Source organism: Amphiura filiformis, chromosome 7 (assembly GCF_039555335.1).
Source record: "Amphiura filiformis chromosome 7, Afil_fr2py, whole genome shotgun sequence".
Lineage (NCBI taxonomy): Eukaryota > Metazoa > Echinodermata > Ophiuroidea > Amphilepidida > Amphiuridae > Amphiura > Amphiura filiformis.
Window position 1 is genome coordinate 6,052,142 of NC_092634.1, and position 26,298 is coordinate 6,078,439.

The window sequence follows — 26,298 nt, forward strand, 5'->3', positions numbered from 1 at the left end:
TACTCACTCACGCCACAGTAGTTATTGTTCGAACAGTTGTTTGTAGATGGAGTTTACTCTGTTTGCAAGGAGGAGAGTGGCTGCATGGATTTCTCGCATTGTGCCTACATGCAATTTTGGCGGACGGCAATGCATTAGATTTGGGCAATATGCTCTTAGCTTTCTAATGTGCTTGTTTTTCAAGTCTGTAGCAAGTTCGGTTAACTTTGAACCCAAACGTAACTTGAATGTATTCAGATCTACCAAGCCAATGGTGAAATCATTTACCCTTTTTAGAAGCTCCCTCAGCAAAGCTCGAGTCAATCACCAGAATATGGTCTTTCTTTGTAGCAGGTCAAACATTACACATAGCTTCGGTTTAGGCCCTTTGAAAATTAGTACTTCCTATTCTGGTTGGACTGATTCTGTCAGTCCAATTGAGCTTATCTCCCCTGTGACTAGGCAACCCAAGAAATAAGGGCCTGTTGAAGTTGGATTTGACCTTTTGACCTCACCATAATACTAGACAGGAGCTTGCAGGTATTCATCTCAGAAATTTCATTTGATGAATGCGTAATTAGCTATGTTAGTTGCAAATGCTTGGTCATGTAAATAAGAAGTTTTTTCAACAATATGGCTATGGCTAATAGTAGAAATATTTAATGTCAACTAATGAACTGTGTATAGTGTATTAGACTATGCCATAGTCGATTTTTGATAAATAAAAATGTTATTAATCATGATGAACGCATTCAGTTGAACTCGAAATTATACTGATATTTATTACATCAAAATACTAGTATAAAATGGTTATGAAAAAGTTTATATAATTATATTTGTGACAGTAAAAGTAAAGTATATGCCCTACGAGGCTTATATTATTGAATGCAACATATCATAATGGCATAATTATAATGACACTTCAATACTGAACAATTCTAATTTTAGAATCTGCCAGTTTATTATCCGAAAAACCGACTATGTACTTTCACTTTTAAGCAGAACTTTACCCCCTGTTTACCCTGGGACTTCGTTCTCTAAAACACACTGTCAATCATACTTGTTTATCAATCAAATCTAACCACAAGACTAAGCATGGTGGTACAATACACGCTAGATGCGTATGTTCATCCGCCAGCACAAAAGCACCGCATTCCCTAGATAGTTGTGTACCATGTATAGTTAATGGTACCAGTACGTGTCGGGAGGATTTAAACAATAACAAGATCTGGGCGACCAATCACAAGCCAGATTCATTTAAAGATGCATTACATCATGACCATAGAGTCCCGTGTTAAAAATGTTAACTGCAATCCAAAGTCAGTAGTCCACTTGGGAAGCTAACAAACAGAGGACGTACGGTGACTGAAAAGATAAGTTGTGAAAATCTATCAATTGTGCACACATTAATTAAATCAGAGTTTTAAGCTTAAATGTAATAGCCAGAGTATGCACAATTGGCAAGTGGACTACGGAGAAGTCTAATAGTGTATATATGAGTGATAAGAAATATACATGTGTTTGTATGTAAATTTGCCAGCCTTCAAACTAGTCATATTAATGTTCCATTGCATTGCAGATAAAGGCTCATTATATACCTTTGGTGATGGTAGGCATGGCAAACTGGGACAAGGAGAAGAAAGTTTTTGTAATCTTTTCACACCAACCAGGGTGACTAGATTCAAAGGATTCTTTATTGAGCAGGTATGATCCCAGTAGTTACTTCTGCCATGTGCACAAAGTTTATATTTTCGTTTTACAACTAGAGTTCTCCCTGAGGTTTCTGTCTATCACTGAGGTAATCACATAAACATGTTGTCATATAGCAAGAGGCAGTATATGGGTAACTCCATTTGAAGTCTACACTCCCTGTGTGAAAGACTGAGGTCATGTCTTCTATAGGGGTGTATGGATTTCAACTGGAATAGCCCATTCAATATTATATGATGTAGCAGAAGCATTCTTCTTATGATGTAATAGGTAAATAATTTTATTTGTAATTATTAATATTTTTTGTGTACACTTGCGTTGTTCACCTAGGTGTCATGTGGTGGCTGTCACATGATAGTAAGAGCAAGACGGAGAGATACGTCCAACGGAGAAGCATCAGAAGAATCCGATAGCGAAGAAACAGATCCACTGAAACTCTCAAGTGGATTACAAGCTAGGCTACAATCATCAATAGCAGATGTAGACAATAAATTAGATAACTCATTAGACCTAAATGCATCTCTAGGTGGTACAGCAAGGGGTAGGAGAAGGCAAAAAGAGGTGAGATAACTCTGTGTGTTGTTTGATTAATATTATTAGAGTTTACTATTTAGGAAATTCTTTCATCTGTGTTCTTCTCTGCTCTGATCTGTCCTTTGTCTGATTATCACGTAAAAAGAACTTGGTCGGCGAATGATGTGCCGATGTGATGATGACATGTTTCAATAAGCCAATCCGAACCCCATCGGTATATGCCATAAACTGTGCCAAATTAGCAGACTACTGAAGAACTGTGCTGAAAACTATAGTTGTAGGCCTAAAGTTTGTTTGGCTTATAATAGGCAAAGATTATTCGGTTTTCATTACTGCGCACGCCAAAAAAGTCCCAACGTACGTTTGCATAAATTCAAATAAGCGTGCGCCAGTCACGCATTACACAATGCACAACTAAGTGCTGCGCCCAACTGTGTGCATGCCATTCTATGTCAATACACAATGATATGAGTCTCATTTGTTTCGCCTATTATAAACCAAACAAACTTAGTACTATATATGTGACATGATCAAGGGGAATGAGTCACATGTCGACCCTGGTCGAAAATGAGTTTTACATAGGTTTCTAAAGAGAACATTTAGAACTTTCATAAACTGAAAACCCCATGTTACTATGACTTTTCTTTGCAAAGTTATATCAATTTATCAGACGCTAAAAACAAAATAAAAGAAAAGAATTTGAACACTTTCTTTGCCAATATCTCAAAATCAATATTAGCGACATCCGACTCATTTCCCTTGATCGTGTCACATTTTATTATCAACTACTGTATACTTACGTCCCGGGCATATGTATCGCTAATGCACACTAAAAAAAGGGAAAACAAACATAGCACTTTACAAACGAACAAAATGTAAATATGAAAATGACCAAAGAGAAACTTGTGCAAATTCAGAAGTTAATTTTTGGTTAACAAATGAGTCTTCACAAATGAGAGTTGTACAATGACTTTGCAAGTTATTCCTCAATCCAGGTCCTGCAACATTAAAGATCCACCACAAACAATACAATGCTTCAATGGAATAACAAATGATCACAATACTAAAAGTTTTGCATATATTTTAACAGTAAATCCAAAGAATTCATTGATATGTTCCAATTCAGCTTCAATTTATTTAATATTTTTGTTGACAGAGCTCCCAGTTACCACCATTAGCAAGGACACTACCCCCTCTAGGTGGCTCATCACCACGCTCAAATCTTCCCAGTTTATCTGCCACGACAAAAACATCTACCAATCCACTCAATCAGGGATTACTACCAAACATCAAATATGAACAAGGTGAGTTTAGATTGTGTTAATTTTTTATGTCAAGCATATCTAAGCATTAACAGCTAAAATCTAGGAGCTAAATGCTGACAAAACTTAGGCCAGGCACAAGTGACATGGTGAAGGGGTCACTGTATGCCTTAAATAGCTGTTCAGGGCATTTTACATGAAAAGTGTAGCCAACAATCAGGCTTTATTACCCTGATCGGAATTGACTGAAATGAGACCTTTTATCATGGGCCACGGGGAGAGCAGATAAGATTTTTTTTTGGTCCTGCCGGGAATTGAACCCGGGACCTCTCACACCAATGTCATGAATGAGTAATGCCTTATTTGTTTCCCAATTTTGATTTAGAAGAACATATCAAGAGAAGGCATGAAGAACAAGTGAGGAGAACAAATGCAGAGGAAGAAAAAGAGAATAGAAACACTGAGGAGAGTGAAGAGGAGAGTGTCGATGATGACAATACTTCCGCATTGGATCCATTTGCCACTGTGAGTTGTAGAAAATGTGATTTTTGTAGTGTTGTTGCAAGTAGAAATTGTTGTATCATTAAGTCACAAATTGAATTTGAAAGATGCCTAGCGCTAGAAGGCATGAAAGCACATTAGCTTAGTATATGGGATTAATTCTACTATACTCATGCCTGTTTAGAGCCTAATTCTAGAGCTTAGTTTGTAGAATTAATTCTAGTATACCCATCATGCCTGTTTAGAAACTAATTGTAGAGCTTAGTATATAGAATGAATTCTAGTCTTCTCACCATGCATGCAAGTACTAATTGAACAGTTATTCCACTGCGATTGAATCAATGTGTAAACAAAAAGATAAGAAAAACTGTATAAAAGTACAGCCAACCCCTCCCTCCTCGTTTTTTGAAACAAAATTGGAAGTGGGTCAAAATTGAATCTGTGTTTTTTTATTTGATAATTGTAAACATAATTCTGTTCTCCCTCTCACTTTACAAAACTAGTTTAATTCATATAGCACTTTTTCAATCTTTTTGTTTTTGCCCTTACTACTAGAACATTTTCTCTTTAACAAGGTCTGCAACTTAAGCGTATGTCTTTTCAGCATATGAAGAGCTTTGTTGCAAAACCCCTTACATCCACATGCTCAATTTTGAGAACACATCAAAATGTCATCAAAAAATCACTGATATTTTAGGTTTTCAACAAAAGCATGTTTTGGCAGGATGCTCATCCTACCCAAAAACTGCTTTTGTTGAAAACCCCAACCAAACCCCCAAACAAAAACATAAGTGTGAAATGTACCCGTAGTCTCCTAACTTTCTCTTTATCTTATTTTAAGTTTGAATTTCTACTATTTCTTCCTTCTTGTGTCTATGCTTTTCATATAATGATGTGTTAGAGATATGTATCTACTAGTGGCAACTGGAAGGATTTACAACCTGTTAGATATGAATCAGAGCAATTACCTCGAGTAAACCTAATGCAGGTATAATGGTTGCTAGATGTATCCATGCATACCCAACCCTATCACAAGCATGATTGATTGCATGCTCCATGAATGTTTTTGCCAGGTTTACATTGTTATGCCAAGTGCACATGTATTTTACACTGATTTGAATACATAATGTTATAAAATTAATGAAAATTGCTCAGAAAATTGAGATAGATTTCTGCCATTATATTGTATACATTCTGTGAAATGATTAACTTTTAGTATATTTCACTGCAAGATGGATCAACTAGTCATGATGGTCTTATACTGATAAATATCCGATAGCTAGAAACCATCCTTTGTTTGGGACTATTCCAGTTGAAATCCATATACCCTCGGTGGAAGACATGACCTTAATCTCCCACACAAGGGGTGTAGATTTCAAATGGAGTTACCCATATAGGAAATCCCATTTGAAATTCACACTCCCTGTGTGAAAGATTACGATCATGTCTTCCATACGAGTGTATGGATTTTAATTTTAAAAATCCATTATACAGACTGTAGAGGGCGATATTATCAAATTGTTTAGTAGTTATTATTTTGCAATGTAAAGCTGTGTTTGCCATGGTTGCTACATCAGCCAAAGCACTTCAATGGTTATATTATAAAGGTGGCTTATAGGACTGTTCCAGTTGAAAGTTGTACACCCCTTAAGACATGACCTCAAACCACAAAGGGAGTGTGAATTTCAAATGGGGTTACCTGAATGGGTGACTCCATTTGAAATCTACACCCCCTGTAACAAACTATAGGAAGAAGCAGAATCACTTCAGGCATACTAGACGCTTGTTTTCAGTATTTGCAAGCTGGGAGAGGCTTAACCATTGATGACTATCGACAGATCTTGTGAGGCGCCAATCAGCGGTACTGCCTAATTACATGCTGAAAGTATGCACATTTTTGGGATTCTGCTTCCAATGTTATATGCCGTCATATCAGCACAACATCTCTATCCCCAGATTTCTGTAGTATCTCATATCATAATTGAGGTGGTGAATAGTTACTTTATCAAGTCAACAAACACCCTCAAGTACACACCCTTTGCACTTGAATCATTCAAAGATACAGTGCAACCTTCATTATCCGGAACTCTTTAAGGATCCAAAATGAGCGTTTATTGCGTTTCGACAGTATTTTTGTGGGACATGAGAGCACCTCAGACCTATCGAATTGCATTCTGAATACGAAGCATGTCTTTCTGATATCAAATAATTTTCATTTTTAAAAATCACAATATAATACAATGGACAAATTATAAAAATTTGATATTTTTCAAATTTTTGATATATAACAGTCCTCAAAGTAAATTATATAAATCTAATGATATATTCTTAATGTGTATGTAGTAGGGAGGAAAAGCCGACGGTCAATTGAAAATTTTGACCTTTCATATTGAAGATATGGATTTTTTTCCCAAAAAGACCTAATTTTTTTGGTGTTTTGGGGAAAAATCCATATCTTCAATAATAAAGGTCAAAATTTTCAATTGATCGTCGGCTTTTCATCCCACCTACATACACTTTTAGTATAAATCATCAGATTTATAAAGTTTACTTCAAGTACTGTTAAATATCAAAATATCAATTTTTAATGATTTGCCATAAAATGTGTATTAAATTGCGAATTTCAAAAATCAAAATTATTTGATATCAGAATGACATTCTTCAGATTCAGAATGCAATTGATATGTCTGATGTGCTCTAATGTCCCAAAATAAATACTGTCCAAATGTTCATACCCCAGCCCTTAATGCGAATTTTTCTGTTATCTGGACATATAATCTTCATAGAAATATGTTTTTAATACTTTGAGAGCTTTATTTCATGTGCTGAAGCATTTAGGAGGATATAAATAGGTGGCATAGTGCACTCAAATGCCATCTTTCAGTATGATTGCCAGGGTCTTAGCTAGAAATTGAGGGTTGCCCGTCATTTGAATAAAATTGCCTGTCCTAATTTGACCTTTAAAAACATATACATTGGTTTTTTTTTTGTACCATACATCTATAGCCCATTGGGGGTTCAAAGAGTTCAAATATGTACTGATATGGCCTTGTTCTACAAATTGGGTCTACTAAAAAGGTCAAATAGCTTCTCAAAACATACAATATATAATATATAGCATCTGTCAAAGGCATTAATTTTGCCCGTCCCAGGAGCAAACTGGCCGTCTGAAATGACGGCCAGACGGGTGGCTAGCTAAGACCCCCATTTTGAGTAACCTTTTGCTGTCTCAATGTTAGCACTTCAGACATTCAATGCGGTACATATAATTCACTTATCCAGATTTTTCACTTATCCGGCCAATGCTGGGTCCTATCATGTCCGGAAAAGAGAGGTTGGACTGTATACTACAGGACTGTGACTCTCATATTCAGTCCCTGTATGTAAAAGTGAAGTCACTTCACAGCATTTTAATTGACACATCAGCAGTTTAAGTGGCGTCCAGTATATTAATCAACCAAGTCTCTTGTAATATATGAGTTGTTACACCCCCAAAACAAAAGCACACATCCATGTAAGGAAATCACTAAATCACATCCAGATTGTAAAAAAAAACCACCACTCCAGCACAGTATACGCTGGCAAAGTGATGTAATAATCGGATTAACTACCAAAACAATAGGTGAAAACAATTATTTCTGAATACATCATGCTGCACTACAAGCAAGTTACACTCATCACCTGTGTATGCCTGCAATCGTAGATTGAATGCAATACCAGTCTTTTCAAAGATACTAATCTTAAAGCATGATATGGTTCAATGCAGAGGTACTGTGTGAACGTACCAGTACAGCGCGGCATATTCAAAAATGTTTTCTCCTATTGCTATGGTAGATTATCCGATTATTACATAACTTTGCCAGCGTATAATAGATGTACAAGTCTTACAACAACATGATATTTGATTTATTGCCATGCTTTAGTTTGTAATTATTTATAACTCATTCATTCTTGGTATATAAATTGTGTTATTTTCAGTAAAATCAGACATTTTGTTCCCAGTAATATCATCTTCCACGCTATCCACGTTTGGCCTGATTTTCACGCAATTTCCAACAAAACTTATAATTGAAATAATATTAAATGGATTCATGGAAGTGCGTTTCATTATTTAGAAAGGTGACTGCAAACTTCGAATATTATTGCCAAATTATTATTTATTATTATTATTAAATTAAATGACTTGATTGGGGCTCGAGCAAACTGGCATATGAAAATATTGAGAGAAAAAAAAAAATTGAGAGAGAAAAATCAGGACTCAGCGGAATTGAACCCGGACGCTGGATTACCGGTCCAGTGCTTTACCACTGTCCTACCTGAGTTCACAGTCGGTACTCGGGCAATCTCAACTAAAGTCCCCATGATAACTCTCTCATTGTGTCTCAGCGGCGATTTTTTCTCTCTCAATATTTTCATATGCCAGTTTGCTCGAGCCCCAATCACGTCATTTAAATTATAATTTCTCGGGCTTGCATCGTTTATTTCTAATCCTCGAATATATTAATTTGTGTTTCGCATTGTCTTACGCCCTGCCAGGGTGAAGCATATAGGCCGCCTCCTTCTTCATTATTATTAAATTATTCAGTTTTCATTTTAGAGTTTCATAGTTTAATGGTTGGATCAGATTGTGTCACTTATCAAGTTATGAATACACGTACAAATTAAATTTATTTGTATTTGATTGAAAAAGTCAACAATCCTTTGTTTTAACTATCTCCACGCGGGTGTTGACTGCAGACGATAAGTTTCAGTAAAAAAAAAAAAAAAAATTTCAGAATTTTCATGACCATATTTAGAATCTGCATGAAAAATGCATTAAAATGAGTACAAACAAGCCTAGTATTGGTTCAGTGGTTCGTAAGATAGCTCTTGATATTTTGAGAAAATATCTCAAAACTTTTATGTTGAAGTCACGTAGAGCATTAAGCTATGAAGATGTATTCATTTCTTTGAGTGGAGAAATTTGTATGCATATCTACGTCATTTGTATTTTATGTGTCAATGTGCTTGTACATCATGTTTTATTTGCTCATTCATTACTTCCTTTATCTATGTAGACTCATTTCTCAAAGAGTGGTGCCAGGCAAGACATGGAGCCTCTAGTCACAGCTATGCATAAAGTTAAAAGGAAAAAGGTACAGGTATATCATGGGTGCATCTGAAAAGTCAAAAGAGATGTTTATAGCAAAATTATTGAAATAATTCCTTTCAATTGGGCTATTCCAAATGAAATCCATACCCCTATGGAAGACATGACCTTAAACTTTCACACAGGGAATGTGAAATACCCACTTGTAACACATTTTACCAACACACACACAGGACATAATCATACTAGTAAGAGATTATTTTATTGTCATATAACTTGTGACGCTGATCAGAAAAGCAATTGCTGATATCTGATCAAAAAGTCGCTAGCATACCATAGCGACATGTCACAAGTTGTTATTTTGAAGGCAACTGTGGCACTTCGTCGCCAGCCACAATTTTGAAAAATTGCACACTCCTACTTCTAGTATGATATGGATTTAACTCTTTGACATACACATCATAGACTAATACAAAGATATGACCACTGTAACATCTCTTTTGACCAATAGGATCACATTTGCTTTTTTTGCCTTGTTTAATTTTCTTCTTTCACCTTTTCTTGTCATATTGCTTTCATCAAACTGCTTGCCTTTTTGAAACATTTGCTTGTTAATTATCATTTGAGATGATTATAAATCTGATACTTACCATTTATAATGATCATCTAGTTTATTTGTTTGGTGTCCTTTTGTCTTACAAGAAACATATATCATAATCATAGGTATTGGAGTCCTCCAATACCTATGGTCAAATTTATGTGGAAGTCTGTTTGTGTACTTGAAATCACTAAGAATTTTGATTTTGATGTTATGCAGCATCATTTGATTGCGCAAATGAAATATTGTCCAAAACTTTTGAGATTTCAAGCATTGAGATATTGTTTCTGGGCCTTATTAAACAGGTACAACATGTAATTTTCTTTGCATATGGTCTCAAGCATTTATTTCCAGAAGATGGGAGCATTGGTTGGGGATGTATGTCCTCCAATATTTATCAGGGAGAAGTGACCCAAGTAATGTTGGTGATTAAAATTGACTGAAGTGAAGCATAATCAATTGTTATAAGATATCTTACCATTCTTGCAACATGATACTTCACCTCATGTCATCAAATGACACTCCCATTACTTTTTACAGGTTCCCTTTGTTATCATTTTGAGAATAGATGGGCTAAACATGGTCAAGAAATAAAAATTTAACAAGATCTGGATGTGCCCTGTTTGATGTGCCCTGTTTGTTGGGGCACATTTCCTCACTATCGACCCATGTTACATTAGATAACAAATCAGTACAGTAAATTGAAATGGAAGAAATGCATTGTGGGAAGAAGAGATTAAGATTAGGTTCGTTCTAGGATTTTTTTGATATTTTTGATTAGGGTTTAGGATTAAAAGATTAGGATTGGTTTTAGATTATGGTCAGGGTTAATGACAATTCTTAACTCTTTTCATCTGTTTTTGTTTACTTTCTGAAGAATAAAGCCAATGGAAGCATTCACAGGGAAGGAGGGGATGCTACTGTACAGGTGGGTTGAATTGAATTGATTTTGGTTTAAAAGATTTCTCTTCAACATTTCCAACGCAAAATGTGCAATTTTTTACAATGTTGTATCCCTGCATATATTTGATCACACTATAGATGCCACTTTTCAGGTTTTAGCCTGAATTCATGTTTTTTGTGAGTCCAAATTCCCACAAATATTTATTTTCAGCCCGTTTTCTATCATCACCCTTGTGTACTTGGGCTACAGAAGTATTGAACAATTTACTTTACTAATCATCTGACAACAAAACTTTGTAAGTGAATAATACCAATTATGCATGAATGAAGCAAATTATGTCAAAGCAATTCCAAATTGTCAAAAAAATCTTTTAAGGGGCTACTACACCCCTGGACAATGTTGTGCCTATTTTGCATTTTTCTCAAACATAGCGCATTGGTGACAAGTAAGATAATTATGTATATTATAGGGGCAAGGACTACAACTACTGCACTGAAAATACAGCAACTCAAGGCAAGTAGTTATTGATTTATTGATCAAATATTGGTTTCCCTCATTTTTGACTGTAACTCCACAACATGTTGTCTGTGTTGAAATAAAATTTCCAGTGCAGTAGTTGTAGTCTTTGCCCCTATAATATACATATCTTACTTGTTACCAATGCACTATAATTTTTGAGAAAAATGCCAAAATAGGCACACAATTGTCCAGGGGTGTAGTACCCCTTTAAAACTTTTTCTAGTGCACAGTTTTACCTTAATTTGTGTCATGGAAGTTTAACGATTTGTTTTTTTACGATTCACTACAATTTCAGATCACCAAAAGTGCACCAAAAACCAACGGCAAGCCTCCAAGTAAAGAAGAAGATGAAGATGATAGTGATGAAGAAGATGAGGATGATGATGATGAGGAAAGCGAGGATGAAAGTGAAGATGAGGATGCGATGGAGAAGAAAAGGCAGGAAATTAAACAGAAATCACTACTTGGTAAGTGACAAAATAAGGGATAGGGCACTACCGTATTTGACCTAATTAGCACAGTGGGTGCTTGAGTTATGCTGATTTCATACTTTCTGCCGCTTGCCGCTGAGCGGCGTGACGCTGCATCATGCCACTTGCACTTGTCTGCAAGCGGAGCGGCACACCACCGAGCGACAGCATCATGACTCTGAAAACCACTCTTTCCGCTCAGCACCGCTCCAAAATCGTATTTTGTTCTCATACGTCAGAGCGGCACCGCTCCGAGTTGATTTGAATTCAACTCCCAGTGGTGCTGCCGCCGCGAATGCTGCCGCCACGGCAAAGGGTTGGAGTGATCGATATATCAGCTTACTGGTAGCGTTTCTGGTGCAACTGCACAGTGAATTAAAAAAAGCGGCAAATGGCAGGAAAGTATGAAACCAGCATTAGTCATCTGAATTATTGCAATTTCAAAGTCAATTAAACATTTTGCATGCAAGAGAATGTTCTAGTTCAAGAAAAATAGAAATAAAACCAAAAGAGCACATGGCGCCAGTGATGCCAACGCCACGCCTTAGACGCACAATTGGGCTACTTTGATCTCTTACCGCTACTCAAAAAACTATGCCGTAACTTGCCTAAAATTGAGCTCCTTAGCAAGAGCCAGGCCACGACAGTAATTTGACAAATTTTCCTATCAATCGTCTCCAGTAAAATGATTCACATTAGCGTGGAGGCATTCCGGCCAATTCCTTTGTGTCAAGAACAGCAAAATTTCTAGTTTTAATTTTACGTGAAAAGTAATGTAGTACAAAACTGACAGTATTGTGAATTTATTTCTCATCAGAGAAAGGAAAAGTGCAAAAGGCAGCTGACAGGCAACACAATGATACAGATGGTACATCACAGAAGTCTTCAAATCGCCCTGTACCTGCTGTAAGGTCCTCCAAAACTACCAATAAGAAGACAGAAGAAGAGGAGGAGGATGATGATGAAGATGAGGATGAAGATGATGATGAAGACGAAGATGACAGCGATGAAGAAACTGGTATGTTATATTAAGTTTTTACATAAACCATTATATATCCACATTAGCACTTGAACTTGTTTCTATGCATTTACAACTTCTCACTCACTTCTCACCACTGTGGCAAGGGTTCAATTCCCTGCGTTACCACACATGATCTTGGTTGCTGATCCATGCTCGTCCTCGTAGGTTTTCTGCAGGTGCTCCGATTTTCCTCCTGCTTCTAAAATCGGACCTCTTCCCATATCCCAGTCCCACCATATTTGGTTGGCATCCCTTTAATTTTGTAGCCTCTGTGCACTATTGGGCTTCGCCTGGCTTCTCTGGATCTGGTTATTTTAATTTTATTTATTACACTTTGTCACTGGTATATACAATAATTATAATATAACATCAAAATATATTGCACATGAATATTCAAAAGTACATACAAAAAAAAAGGAAGTAAAGATAAAATTTTGCACCATTAAAAGGCAAGGACTAACAGGTGCAAAGCACCTCTAGTTCTAGGACAGTCCCACCAAGGATCAAAACAATGAGGACACCCCCTCCCCCCTCCCAAAAAATTTGAAAAAAAAAAAAAACAAAACTACACAAGCCTACAACCAGAACACTGGCAACATGTAACCCAAGAGCATGTGTTGTAAGGATCAAAACTCTCCTCTAGTTTGTTCTTGTACCACTCAGAGAGCTGGCTCTTAAAAGAGGACATGTTGACAGTGGATCTAATTGTGAGAGGAAGTTGATTCCACAGGGGAACGATATGGTTGAAAAATGATGCCTTGTGAGATTCGGTTTTGCATCGTTTGGGAATCAACAATAGGGGGTCAGCAGATGATCTGGTGGTGGGACGGTCCTTGAGGGTGGAGTTAAAAACAAAAAACTAAAAAAGAATGTGAGATCAAGGATTTCACGTCTAAAAGACAAAGGAAGGAGGTTTAATTTAGTTAACCTCTCACGATAGTCTAAATCAGGGTAATGTAGAGTATAGTTTGTTGCTCTCCTCTGGATACCTTCAATTAATCGAAGATTACGTTTTGATGTACCACTCCAGAGAGAGCTGGCATACTCCACATCACTCCTGACTAGTGCAGTAAAAAGTGTCCTTGTGATCCTTTCGGGAGCATTAAAACCTACTGCACGTTTTATCATACCCAACTTTTTATTGCACTTGTTGACAACACGTCTTACATGGTCATTCCATGCAAGACTAGATGAAATATCAATACCAAGATCCTTGATAGAATCAGTTCTGGATAAAATATTGTTATTCATACGATAGTCAAATTTCACCATATTTCTTTTTCTGGTGACGGAAATTATTTGGCATTTGGATGGATGGTAATGCATGTCCCATGTTTTGCCCCATTTATAAAGAGATTTGATGTCATCCTGAAGGAGCAAGCAGTCATGTGTACTATGTATTGATCTAAAGCATTTGGAATCATCAGCAAATAACGCAGTTGTGCTGTTTCGGGTACAGTTATGTCATTGATGTAACACAAAAAAAGCATGGGTCCCAAGATGGACCCTTGAGGGACACCAGATAAGACTGGGAGCCAGTCTGAGTTTGAACTATCTATAACTACACTTTGCTCCCTATCAGTCAAGTATGCTTCAAACCAACTAAGAAGATGCGAATGGAACCCAAATGACTGTAACTTGTGAATGAGCAATTTGTGAGAGACGCTGTCAAATGCCTTAGAAAAATACAAGTACAACATGTCTACTTGCCCGGACTCATCCATTATGGAGCTTATTTCATGAAATACTGTTAGAAGCTGCGTGACAGTTGATCTTCCTTTAACAAAACCATGCTGTAAGTGATGAATATGATCTTTAATTTGTGGAAAAACAATATTAAACACAGCTCTTTCCATGATCTTACCACAAATGCACAGCAAGGAAACAGGCCGATAATTTTCCACAAGTTGTTTGTCACCCTTCTTGTAAACAGGCACAACATTAGCTTTTAACCATACGCTTGGTAGTTTCCCAGACAAGAGAGAACAATTAAATATGTGACACAGGGGATGAGCAATTTGAGAGGCACATTCTTTCAATAACCTTGGTGATATGCCATCAGGCCCAGTAGCTTTTGATGTGTCAAGACTGCATAGTATTTCCAAAACATCAGACTCCTCAATCTGAATACTACCAAGTAACTGGTGTTGAAACATAGGGATATCAGGTAATTCAATATCATCCCTGGGTTTTGAAAACACAGAATAAAAATATGAATTGAACAATTGCGCTTTATCACTGGCTTCTGATGCAGTACATTGATCACCCTTGATCACCTGTGGCAAAGTGCGGGATCGTGTTTTGGATTTGAAATAAGACCAAAATCTCTTGGGATTATCAGAGATGGTAGCACCTAAACTGTCAATATAATCATTGTACTTATCCTGAATTAAATTCTTCAATCGATTACGCAACTTATGAAATGATTCCCAGGCCTGCGGAGAGTCTGATTTTTTTGCTCTCCGCCATGCACTCTCCTTTTTGTTCCGAAGATGACGAATCTCAGAGTCAATCCATGCAGGAGCTGTACAATCTTTTATCTTGACCTTAGAAATGTGCTTATTAATAATGTTCATAAAAATATCAGTGAAGTTATTCCATGACATGTCAACGTTGGATGCATTGTATACACGACTAAAATCAGTTGAAGTAAGCTCAGATCTAATTGCACTGAAGTTTACATTTTTTAAATTGTAAACAAACCGAGTGGCTGGCCTAAGTCTATTTATTTTTGTGTACACAACAAATTCCAACAAGACATGGTCAGTATGGAAGAACGCACTAGAAATTGAAATGTCAGAGATCTGATCATGTGTAGTAGAAAATATCAAATCAAGAATATTATCACACTTTTTCCTTGAAGGGTGTGTATTCATCTGAGTTAAGTTAAATGAGTTAATGGTGTCCATAAAATCCTGCTCTGGGACAGGAACACTTTGAGGAATAGAGTCACTGAAACAACCTTGAAGATTTGGTACATTAAAGTCACCTATTAAATGAATTATATTATATTCTTTAGAAATTTTTGTTAAAGTTTGAAAAAGCGCCGTTCATTTATACTCCCAATTAAGCAGTGAATTCTGCATCACACTAGAGTTGGCTTCAGCCAAATATAAATAAATAAATAAAGTTTATTGTTAATCAACATGAATTTAATGATCCTGTCATTGATTTCATTACTGACAAATGTTGTAACATAACAGAACAATCATTTATGTGACATATAGTTGCAATTAGTTATCTGTTTTCTTCATAGATTGGTTCTCAATTAAGACTTTCAAAGAATTTGTTGCAAATTTGTAGGATTTGTTTCACTGCTATAAAGTTGATACTATTTTATTTTCAGATAAAAAAGCAATAAATGTAGCTGCAAAGGGGACCAAATCAGACAGCAAACCAGGGAAAACAGAAAAAGCTGAGAGCAAACCTACTATGTCTTCCAAGAAAGGAGAGAATGATGATGATGATGACGATGATGATGATGATGATGACGATGATGATGATGACGACGACGACGAAGATGACGATGAGGATGAAGATGAGGAGAATGAAACAGATGAGAAGGAAAAGGACAAAAAAAATAATAACAAAAATGGGAAGAAGGAGGAGAAAGAAGATACGAAAGCAAAGAGCAATTCCAAGAATGATGAGCAATCACCAGAAGATGAAGTCAAGGTATGACTACTTAAAGATTGATTTAGGAATTCAAGTATGTTTAACCGGTGTTCATCACCGTTTAACAACAACAAGTCTGTGTCGTCTGTGTGGTTTACTTCTCGAGGGAGTGAAGTAAACCGTGCACATGATTATTTCATGAGGAATGTCAGTTAGTCATTTGCCACTCAACATTACAAGAAGATCATTGGAAGAGTTATTGAAGTTTGCTTGAAATACTATATCATTTTTCACCCTGATGTGGCAGTGACTTTAACGCTATGAAGCAGCTGTTTCGATTGTACATCTATGCGGCGCTTTTAAGCGTGTACATGCGTACACCAGCGCTTTGAGCAAATGCTAGCAATTTGAGGCTGCGCCCAATGAAATGCGCACTGACGTCACTGTCACATCAAGGTGCAAAATGGTATAATCATATAGGATCCCTGCATGGAATAAACACTGAAGGAGCAATGGGCTATTCTATTTAAATACACACTACCCCTGTGGAAGATTTTGGAAATATCTGCCACAGGGGGAAAATGAATTTCAAATGGAATGAACACATTATACAGTTCCATTTGAATTTGAATTTTATACACCCTCTGAATCTGAACCTGAATCTTCCACAGAGGAAGGTTGAGTTTCAAATGGAGCTGCTAATATGTTCATTCCATTTGTAATTCATACTCCCTCTGTGTGTATTTTAAATGGAATATCCAATGCTTCACCTGTTTGAGTGGTCATAATTTATTATAGCCTAATTGATATGAATAGGAGAAGAATTTCTTTAGATGCTGTTTGATATCGTCCAGACTGTAACGATTTTGTGAAAATTGTGCGAATTGTAAAGTTGCAAATTCAATCAGATCCTGCAGTGTAGTGAGAGGTCATCAACGGGCTATTCCATTTAAAATCCATACTACCCCTGCAGAAGATTTAGCTAAAGTCTTCCACAGAGGGAGTATAAGTTTTGAATAGAATAGACAATTTGGCAACTTCCATTTGAAATACTCACTCCAGTTGTGAAAGATATAGGTAAAGCCATAATATAGGGGGAGTATGGTTTTCAAAATGATTAAATCTGACCAATGACATTTGAAAAACATACTCCCCCTGTGGAAGGTATTTCCAAAATCTTCTACAGGGGTAGGGTTGGTCTCAATTGGAATAGCCCAATGTGTGTCATCGATCACTGTAAAAGCTTTCAAATGGGATTACCTGAATGGGTGATTTCATTTGAAATACACTCTCTGTGTAGGAGATTCAGGTCATGTCTTCCATAGGGGGTGTATGGATTTCAACTGGAATAGCCTATTGCTTATAGGAGAGAGCGGACTTGGGTTATTTTTAACAAATTTCCCTGGCAACTTGCAGCTCAAAAACAAAACATTCCAAACACGCACTCGGCGCAAGTGTAACGCTTGCGATGCACAGTGGGCGCACGGTGCAGTGACCTAATTTGATTGATCTGCGCAAGTTGTTTTCACCGCACTTGGTTGTTTTCACCGCATGACGTAGCTCCGCCCTGGCATGTAGTCAATTGTGTTAAATTTATGACTACTCAAAGAAATGAACTTTCTCTTTTAAGGTGTTGATTTTGCTATTGAATGTCAAATTGATTTAATATTGAATGTCAAGAAAAGCACATAAACATGTTGACAAAAGATATGGTGCATGTTGCATGAAATCAGTCTGTAATACAAGGAGATAAAATAATGAAAATAATTCTTAAAAGGTCATTAACAAGGTTAGACAGGTTGTAGTGGTCAAAGCTCTCGCCTCTCAACTCTGTGGTCCAAGTTCAATTTCCCACAATTCTGTCAAATCAATGACTGTTCATGCAGGTTTTTCCACATGCTGTCTAAAATCAGACCTCCGTAAACCCTTGTCCTGTTGTTTTCCTGTTCAACTCGTTGTGTTCTAGCTGCATTCAATTGCACTTTAAAAAAAGCGCAGTGCTTTATAGTGTGCTACGCACAGGCACAATGCCTAGACGTTGATCCACAAGCCTCAGCACACTTTACAGGGTGTCGGCCCGCATCATTCCATAAACCATTTAACAACAATTCAGGGACTTTGCAGCTTCAAAAGCACACACCCTAGACATTCCACAAATAACCTTTGCAACCAGAACTTCATACAGGTCACAACAAGACAATTAGCAGTAAGTCCCTTGTCCAGGGGAATTTCAAACCAACTCAATCTTTCCCCAAGAGCCTACACTGCCAGGGTTCAAACCCACAACCTCTCGCACCATAGTGGAATGCCTTATCGATTGAGCTAACTTGACTGCCTGTCTGCCTAATAACAGCTCCATGAGATCCGCTTGGTGGGTTATATTTATTTCTTATATTTTTAAATTATTTGCCCTAAAAAAGTAAATTTGAGCAGATTAGACCTGAAACATGCATCTAGCACTTGGTGTTGATGTTATTGTTAAAACATGCAAAATATTAACAAGATCGGGGAAGGGAGAACTCTTGATTTGAAATTCTGAAGACACATATCATAGCTGAAATAAATGCATCTTCAAATTAGAACTAACCACCCATATTAAGGGCTTGCTAACCAACTAACAACTTTTGATTTATTATTTTCCCTCCTCAATGCTTGCATCAATTACTGTGCATGTCACATGTTAACATTCATACCAATATTGGATCATAATTTGTTCACTGCACCCTGTGCATGCTCATGTAAGTTGCAATTTTTCTGCAGATAATTTTGTCTCCTTTTGTAGTCTCCCCATAGTAGATTATTTTATGATATTGATCGTTCTTATTGCTTCGTTTTTGCTGATCATATTGAGAGTAAAAGTTGTATAGTGAAATATTGGGCTATTCCAGTTGAAATCCATACTCCCCCTTAGTCCCCCACACAAGGAGTGTGAATTCTAAAAGGGGCTACCTGCGTAGGTGACTCCGTTTGATATCTACAACCCCTGTGTGGGAGATTAAGGTAATGCCTTCCATAGGGGGTATATGGATTTCAATTAGAATAGCCTAATGCTAGCATTCTGTGTCTGGGGTTGAATTTCTAATGTGTCTTTGAGTCTAGCATGTAGTTATTTGGTGTATGAACCCCTATATACTGTACCTTCTGATGATAAAAGGCAACAAATTTTAAGGGAAGGATACAGAATCTGTAAAATGTATAAGGTGGCAAGATGTCTGCCATTTTGATTTGTTATTTGCAAGGACCAAAAAAGGATGTGTTTTTTTGTGTGTGTGTTTTTTTGCGATTGAAATTGATCAACATTTAGTTTGTTATGCTTTACATAGGATTTATAACAATCACATCCCACACACTTTTATATGTGTTCCCCTGTCTAGTGTAATAAATCTTTTTCAAAAATCCAGAAAGCCGTTGCAAATTTAACCAAAAAACTAAATCATTATGCCCAGTGGCGTAGTGTGGGTCATCACATTGGGGAGCACCAACCATGATTGGGGGAGGGCACACCGGATCTGATTGGGGGGCACAAGTCGTATTATGGCAATTTTCCTATGGGATTTAAAAAATTTCAGATCGATTGGGGGAGCACGTTCCTATGACGCTACGCCACTGATTGTGCCAGTGTGCATTCTCGACATTGAGTTAATTGAACACAACCATTTCAACATCATTAGTGGTAATTAATTGATTGATTTGTTGTTCTCACACAGCCATGGCAATTTTGGAAAAAGAAGAAACCAGTTGAACCAGATGAAGGCTCCAAAGCATCAACATCCAGTGGAGACCAAAGCAAATCTAAAGCATGTACTATTTTATAGACGTCACCTTGAGAGATGATCCCACCTGAAATCAAACCATGTACTATTTTATAGATGCCGGTGTGAGGTGGAACTAGCCAACTAAGGTATATCAAAGGATTGGACCACAACAAGTAGGTAGCATGGTGGCTCTACCTCTACGTGACATTGCATCACAATGTGATGTATTTCAAAGAGCAAACCTCCTCCTGTTGGTTTCCATGGCATAGAGGTGTAAGGTTTCCATCTTGTTATCTTAAGATTGCCTTCAAGAATTCTTGGCATTTTTACTTCATCCAGAATTTGAGAGAAAAAGAAAATGGAAGGAAAGAATTGTCTGGAAATTGTAGATGTAGTTAATAACATTGAATAACTGCCTATGGTTTGCTAGTATGACGAGATAAGATGTAAGATGTCATATATGCCATGTGCTGCCATTTGTTAGCTTTATCAATGTTATTGAGAGTGTCATTGAGTTACCATATTTCATTCATAACCTCATTAATATACGCGAAGCCTGTGATCCAATCGAAAGAAATTGATTGCCTGACCGCGCACAATGACTCCTGGCGCGCTACAATGACTTCTGCGTGCACGTATAAGCTAAGCATTATGGCAACGCACACGCCTATGTCGGGTTTTGCTTGGGCCTCTGAGGCCCAAAACAAAACCCTCCAATTTCCCACAATGACAAGTGGATGGTGCAGTTATTATTGTCTAATTTTTGCTATGGTCATAGTAATAATATATTCAACATAGGGCAGCCTTTTGATATATGGCATTTTCCATCACAACTCTCCATTTATTTGTGGTACTTACAGAATTTGAGAAGGAGAACTGGGACTCCCGATACTGCCACGTATAATCGTGCTGTCAGCTAAGGGGAGAAAATTGGGGTATTCGGGTCCTTGCTGACAGTGCGCAGAGACGAACGAAAACAATTCTGCGTCTCATCTTTAGCTTCTTGTTATCGCATGCAGGTCGCATCAAGTGCATCTCTCAAATGCGCCCACCATGCCATGTGGCGCTTGCATGACAATGAATGCCTCATTTGCATTTCGAGGGAAAATTAATACCCCCAATTTGTGCTCCATTCCTGTATCAAGATGGCATTCAAGTCCCGGTTCTCCTTCTCTAATTCTGTGGTGGTACTGCAACCCAGATTGTAGATGACATCTTAATCATGCTCCATATTTGACAAACGGAAGCAAACATTCACAACTTTCTGTTGCAATATACTGAAACCAGTATTAACTGTTATGCACTATTCAAGTATTCCCTTATTTTTGGACAAATTACATTTAAGTATTCGCCGATCACACGGTCATCTCATAACCAGATTCTACCCGCAAAGTGCATGTTGCGTGTGCGTACGCCTGTCAAACGCATGTTTTAATTGCCATGCAGGCTTTGCAAATACCTTCTGGAACGTTGCTAGAAAAGGGAGAGGACCTCATTTTGGTAGCAAGATGGCAGATCCATGGAAAGGGTGAATATTGGACGACCCTTGGGCATTTCACGACCCTTACATACCCTACTATCCTGTTGTCTCTACCATTGTCAATCCCTCAAGTTGCAAGTGCAGGAAATTATCACCCACAATCCCGGACATGAATAGTTTGAACACTTGTGTCAAAGTAGGACTGTTTGAGACTGTGTTTTTGATATATACTTGACATATTAAAATTTCGCTTTCTTTGACGTGAAGTCTGAACCATTTCCTACTACTACAAGTCTCCCCTGCCCCACCAATCAATGTTGGACGTTTCTAGGGGTGCATGACCAACAACATTGATCGGGGGGAATGGGGGAATATTTTGAAGTACACATGTTAAAGTGTTTGAACAATTATGACCGGGATTGCAGGCTGCAGGGTCGAGTAATTACACACTGTTAGTTACACATCGCTACACACCCTGACCCCTGAAAACACCAAGCGGTCAATCCCTATAATCCCAGCTTACAATCGCCACCAGTGTCCTATATTCCCGGTATAGGGAGTGAGGGAGGTACATGTACTTGAATAGTGCATTATGTGAGCAAATGGGTTATTCCAATTGAAATCAATACACCCCCTATATGGAAGATATTACCTTAATCTCCCACACAGGGGGTGTGGGTTTCAAGTGGGGTTACCTAAATGGGTGACTATATTTGAAATCTGCACCCCCTGTGTGGGAGATTAAGGTCATGTGCAGGGATTTCAACTGGCTAGTCTAATTAGTGCAATATAACACTAAAAACAGCACAATACGAAACAGTTGCATAGTAAATATTCCACAGTAATTATAAGGTATTGTCTATGATTTGTAAAATGTGTTGTGATCAAGCAAAATGAGTCGATGTCGGGAATATTGATTTTGAGATATAGCCAATAACAATATTCAACTTCCTTGTTCATTTCATTGTTCTGAGCAACACTAAAATATCTGAAACCATCTAATTATGATGGGGTTTTCAGCAAAGTAAAGCTCTGAGAATGGCTCATGTAATGAAATTGAAAACTGAGTTTTGACTTTGATCGATATCAGACTCATTTACCTTGATCACATCACAAACACTGACAAATGTATATTACAAAGTTGATAATATTATACATGTATAGGCTATAGACGAATCTGACGAGCCAAGTGATGGTCAGGATTAAGTAGGCCATAGCTGGGGGACCATCCACGCCATACTAGCTTAGTTTGTTTTGATTGCGATCCAAGACACCCACTATCGCGAGCGCATGTTAGCGTTTAGCACTTGTGCTGTGTCACAGGAGCGGTAAGCGCTGCACGCCTGTGATACTGGCATTGCGTAAAATGGATGGATGGCCCTCAGCTATGGCTGCCAATGAGGTGTAGGAATGTGTCATGTCGGATTTGTGTATATGTTGTGCACAAGGTTCAATACGGGATGGAAAGTGAATGGTCACCTAATGTACATTCTTATTCAGTGGGTGTGGCTTGTAAAGAATTCATGATATTTGATTGGTTTTCAGCTGTATAATATGAGACGATATTAGACAGCAATAAAATAGGGTGCTTATACTACGCATATATTGCACAATAAACATTGGTGTGCAAACTGAATTCAGGGGACATGTAACGTGATAAACAAACACACTGTGCACAGCGCTGATAGTGGTAAACAACTTTGTTTGGTATATGAGCGGATATTCATACATAGTAGTATATAAAATGAAATAAAGGTTGAACTTCAACACTACACTATTTTACGCTCACCTGGAACATTTTCACTAGCGTCTTCTGCAAGTGGCGATGCTGTGATGATATTCATTCTGTCAATCATAATTATGATGTCATCAGTGAGAGATATCCCGATTGTAGACAAGATATCATCATAGCATCACCATCTTCTGAAGACGCGAGTTGAACTAGTGAAAGCATTCCAGGTGAGCGAAAAATAATGCAGTGTTGAAGTTAAAACTTTAATTCATTAACTTTGTTTGGGTTTGTACATTTGACTTGTTGTTTTTCAGTTTAATAATCCAATTAAATACTTTGATATGATGATCAGCTCAATTGAATGAGGATAGGATAGGATTTTATCTTTTTCCTATTCATAACACAGGTAACAACTTTTCCATGCTAGCCCATCCATCATGAAATGATATATTGGATAGGCAGAAGACAAAATCCTATATTTTATTCACTATATATGTTGACAATCAAATTTATTCTTAAAGAAATGTTTTTAAGCAGCTTGAAATACTCTTGATGCCTTGATGTAGAAAGTTGAATTTATGAAATGTCTGAATGTAATTATTTGTAATACATGGCTCAATTTCATGAAAGAACCTCAACACATCAGTCACAAGAAATAATCACTGGTGATCTAATTAGCTATACTAGTTGAGATCCATTCACCCCTTTTGGAATACTTGGCCTTAATCTTCCACACACGGTGTGTGAATTTCAAATGGGGTTACCGAAATGGGTGACTCCATTCAAAATCCACACCCCCTTTGTGAGAGATTAAGGTCATGTTTTCCACAGGGGGTGTATGGATTTCAACTGGAATAGCCCAATGCTGGTAGCGATTCTACAATTTTTTTTAGTTTTCTGTAGCTTATAAATGACAAGCTTCTACTGAAACTTCAAAATTAGATTATCAGATTCATGACAAATTAATCTGGAAGTATACTGAAGGCTTCACAAGATCTAAGTTCCTCCCTAAGACTTTTTAGAACAGATTTTGATTTTGCTTTGTTTTTTACAAAGAATAACTTTTTAATTTTTATATCAAACTTGTTGATTTATTTAAAAAGTTTTATGGGGACTTAAAACTTGTCAACCCTTTATTTCCCCCACCAACAATGACATGAGAAAATGGCAGAATACAGATTCTCATATTTAATTCATTGAGTGGAAGTTGCTGGTATGTTTGTTCATGATTAATTCAATGTTTTACCATTTTCTTATTTTTAAAATGAAATTATAATTTGATTTTAGTAAGTATTGTACAGTAAAGAGAGTGTATAAGATTTGTAAGATATGTTGAGAAGATAGTTCATAAAATGCAGTCAGAAATTGTGTAGTGCATAAATGTTTTTGTCAAGCAGGAAAAAACAGCACCCAAAACTTAAGAAAAATAAATGTCAACATAATATCTACTTATGTGTATATATATATATCGTCGTTGGACAGGAAAAACCTATGTGTCTTTTGCCCTTGAACATGCTTAAAGCACAACCTCCTATGTAACCGCTTGGCAGTTTTGTTTTAAACATGGTCAAGGGCCACAAGTACATGGGTTTTTCCAGCCCAATGAAGATAATAATGAGATTCTGCCAATTTTGTCCTGGTCAAGTTTCCTGCAACTTCCCCTCCTGATCAATATGCATATATAACTTGTGCAGTCAAGTTATTAGCTCAATCGATAAGGCGTTCGACTATGGTGCGAGAGGTTGCGGGTTCGAACCCTGGCGGTGCCTAGTACGCTCTCGTGGAAAAATTGAGTTAGCTTGAAATTCCCTGGACAAGGAACTCACTGCTAATTTGTCTCGTTGTACGAAACTCGGGGAGCTGATCCTGGTTGCGAAGGTTATTTGTGGAATGTCTAGGGTGTGCGCTCTTGAAGCAGCAAAGTCCCTGAAATGCTGTTAAATGGTTTGTGGAATGATGTGGGCCGTAGTGGTCAGCGACAACCTGTAAAGTGTGCTGAGGCTTGTGGATCAACGTCTAGGCGTTGTGCCTATAAATCACTGGGCGCTTTTTTTTTTTTTTTTTTTTTTTATATAATAAGTTTTGTACCAATTGATTGCTTGGCACCACCACACCCTTGTCAGTATGTCTATGCACTATGTTTTAAACCAAGTAATTGCTTGGTGCCCTTTTGGTCAGTATAAACTCTAACTTTCAGAGTAAGTGATTCTTGATGCATTTGGACTTGCTAGTCTGTTCCATAATTGTGTATACCAAAAGGATGCACTTGTCAGCTGCTACATGTCTTTTTGTATAAGATGCACAGAATCGGGACTACCTATACTGCCCCGTACAATCGCGGCATCAGCTATGGGGAGAAAATTGAATTGGGGGTATTCGGGTCCTTTCCGGCGGTGCGCGGAGACTCATCTGCAGCGTCTTGGTACTCGCGTGCAAGGTTGCATCAAGTGCGTCTCTCAAATGCGACCATCATTCATGCTGCACTTGCATGACAAGGAATGCCTCGAGCACATTTCGAGTGAAACCGAATACCCAACAATTTTTGCTCCATGCCTGTATCAAGATGGCGGTTGAGTCCCAGTTCTCCTTCTCTAATTCTGTGATAAGATAGCTAGGAATAAATACCGGATTCATCTCAAGTCACATGATTTAGGATTATAGAGAACATTCCTAACACATGTGCTTGGTGGTAATTTGAAGTGATTGATCTCCACTTGAGATGAGTCTGGTATTTATTCCTAGCTATGTAATAAAGACGTAGCAGCCGACAAGTGCATCCTTTTGTGGACGTACACAATTATGGAAAGTTGACGAGTGGTGGTCACTATAACATGTTACAGTATTGTGTACATATATGGTTACTCATTTTACTGTGTCTGAGAATATTGTATTTATCCTGTATGGCAATAGTATTCTTTGCATGTTACTTTGTACATTTGTATAAATACTGTACACTTGTAATTTATAGAAAGAGCTTTATTAAATGTACTTTGTGTGAAAAGTACTCTTGTATAAAATTTAAAGATTTATTCAATTTTGATAGAAGAATGAGCTATTTATAACATTGATCTTTTTTCTTTTGTAGACGCATTTTTGTATTGAACAAAATGTTAATGTGTTATTCATTGT

The 26,298-nt window shown here is 37.3% G+C and overlaps 1 protein-coding gene across 1 annotated transcript in view; it reads left to right on the top strand.

Moving 5' to 3' along the window:
• The window catches only part of LOC140156585 (X-linked retinitis pigmentosa GTPase regulator-like), a 41,692-nt gene extending 16,850 nt beyond the window's left edge, over positions 1–24,842 (top strand). The window contains exons 8-17 of the mRNA XM_072179522.1: positions 1,559–1,683; positions 2,020–2,250; positions 3,380–3,527; positions 3,871–4,010; positions 9,044–9,121; positions 10,551–10,601; positions 11,392–11,563; positions 12,384–12,584; positions 15,934–16,262; positions 19,910–24,842. Of these exons, the coding sequence (XP_072035623.1) occupies positions 1,559–1,683; positions 2,020–2,250; positions 3,380–3,527; positions 3,871–4,010; positions 9,044–9,121; positions 10,551–10,601; positions 11,392–11,563; positions 12,384–12,584; positions 15,934–16,262; positions 19,910–20,017 (1,583 nt within the window). The 3' untranslated portion in view covers positions 20,018–24,842. The remainder of the gene's footprint in view (positions 1–1,558; positions 1,684–2,019; positions 2,251–3,379; positions 3,528–3,870; positions 4,011–9,043; positions 9,122–10,550; positions 10,602–11,391; positions 11,564–12,383; positions 12,585–15,933; positions 16,263–19,909) is intronic.
• The last annotated feature ends 1,456 nt before the right edge of the window (positions 24,843–26,298 follow it).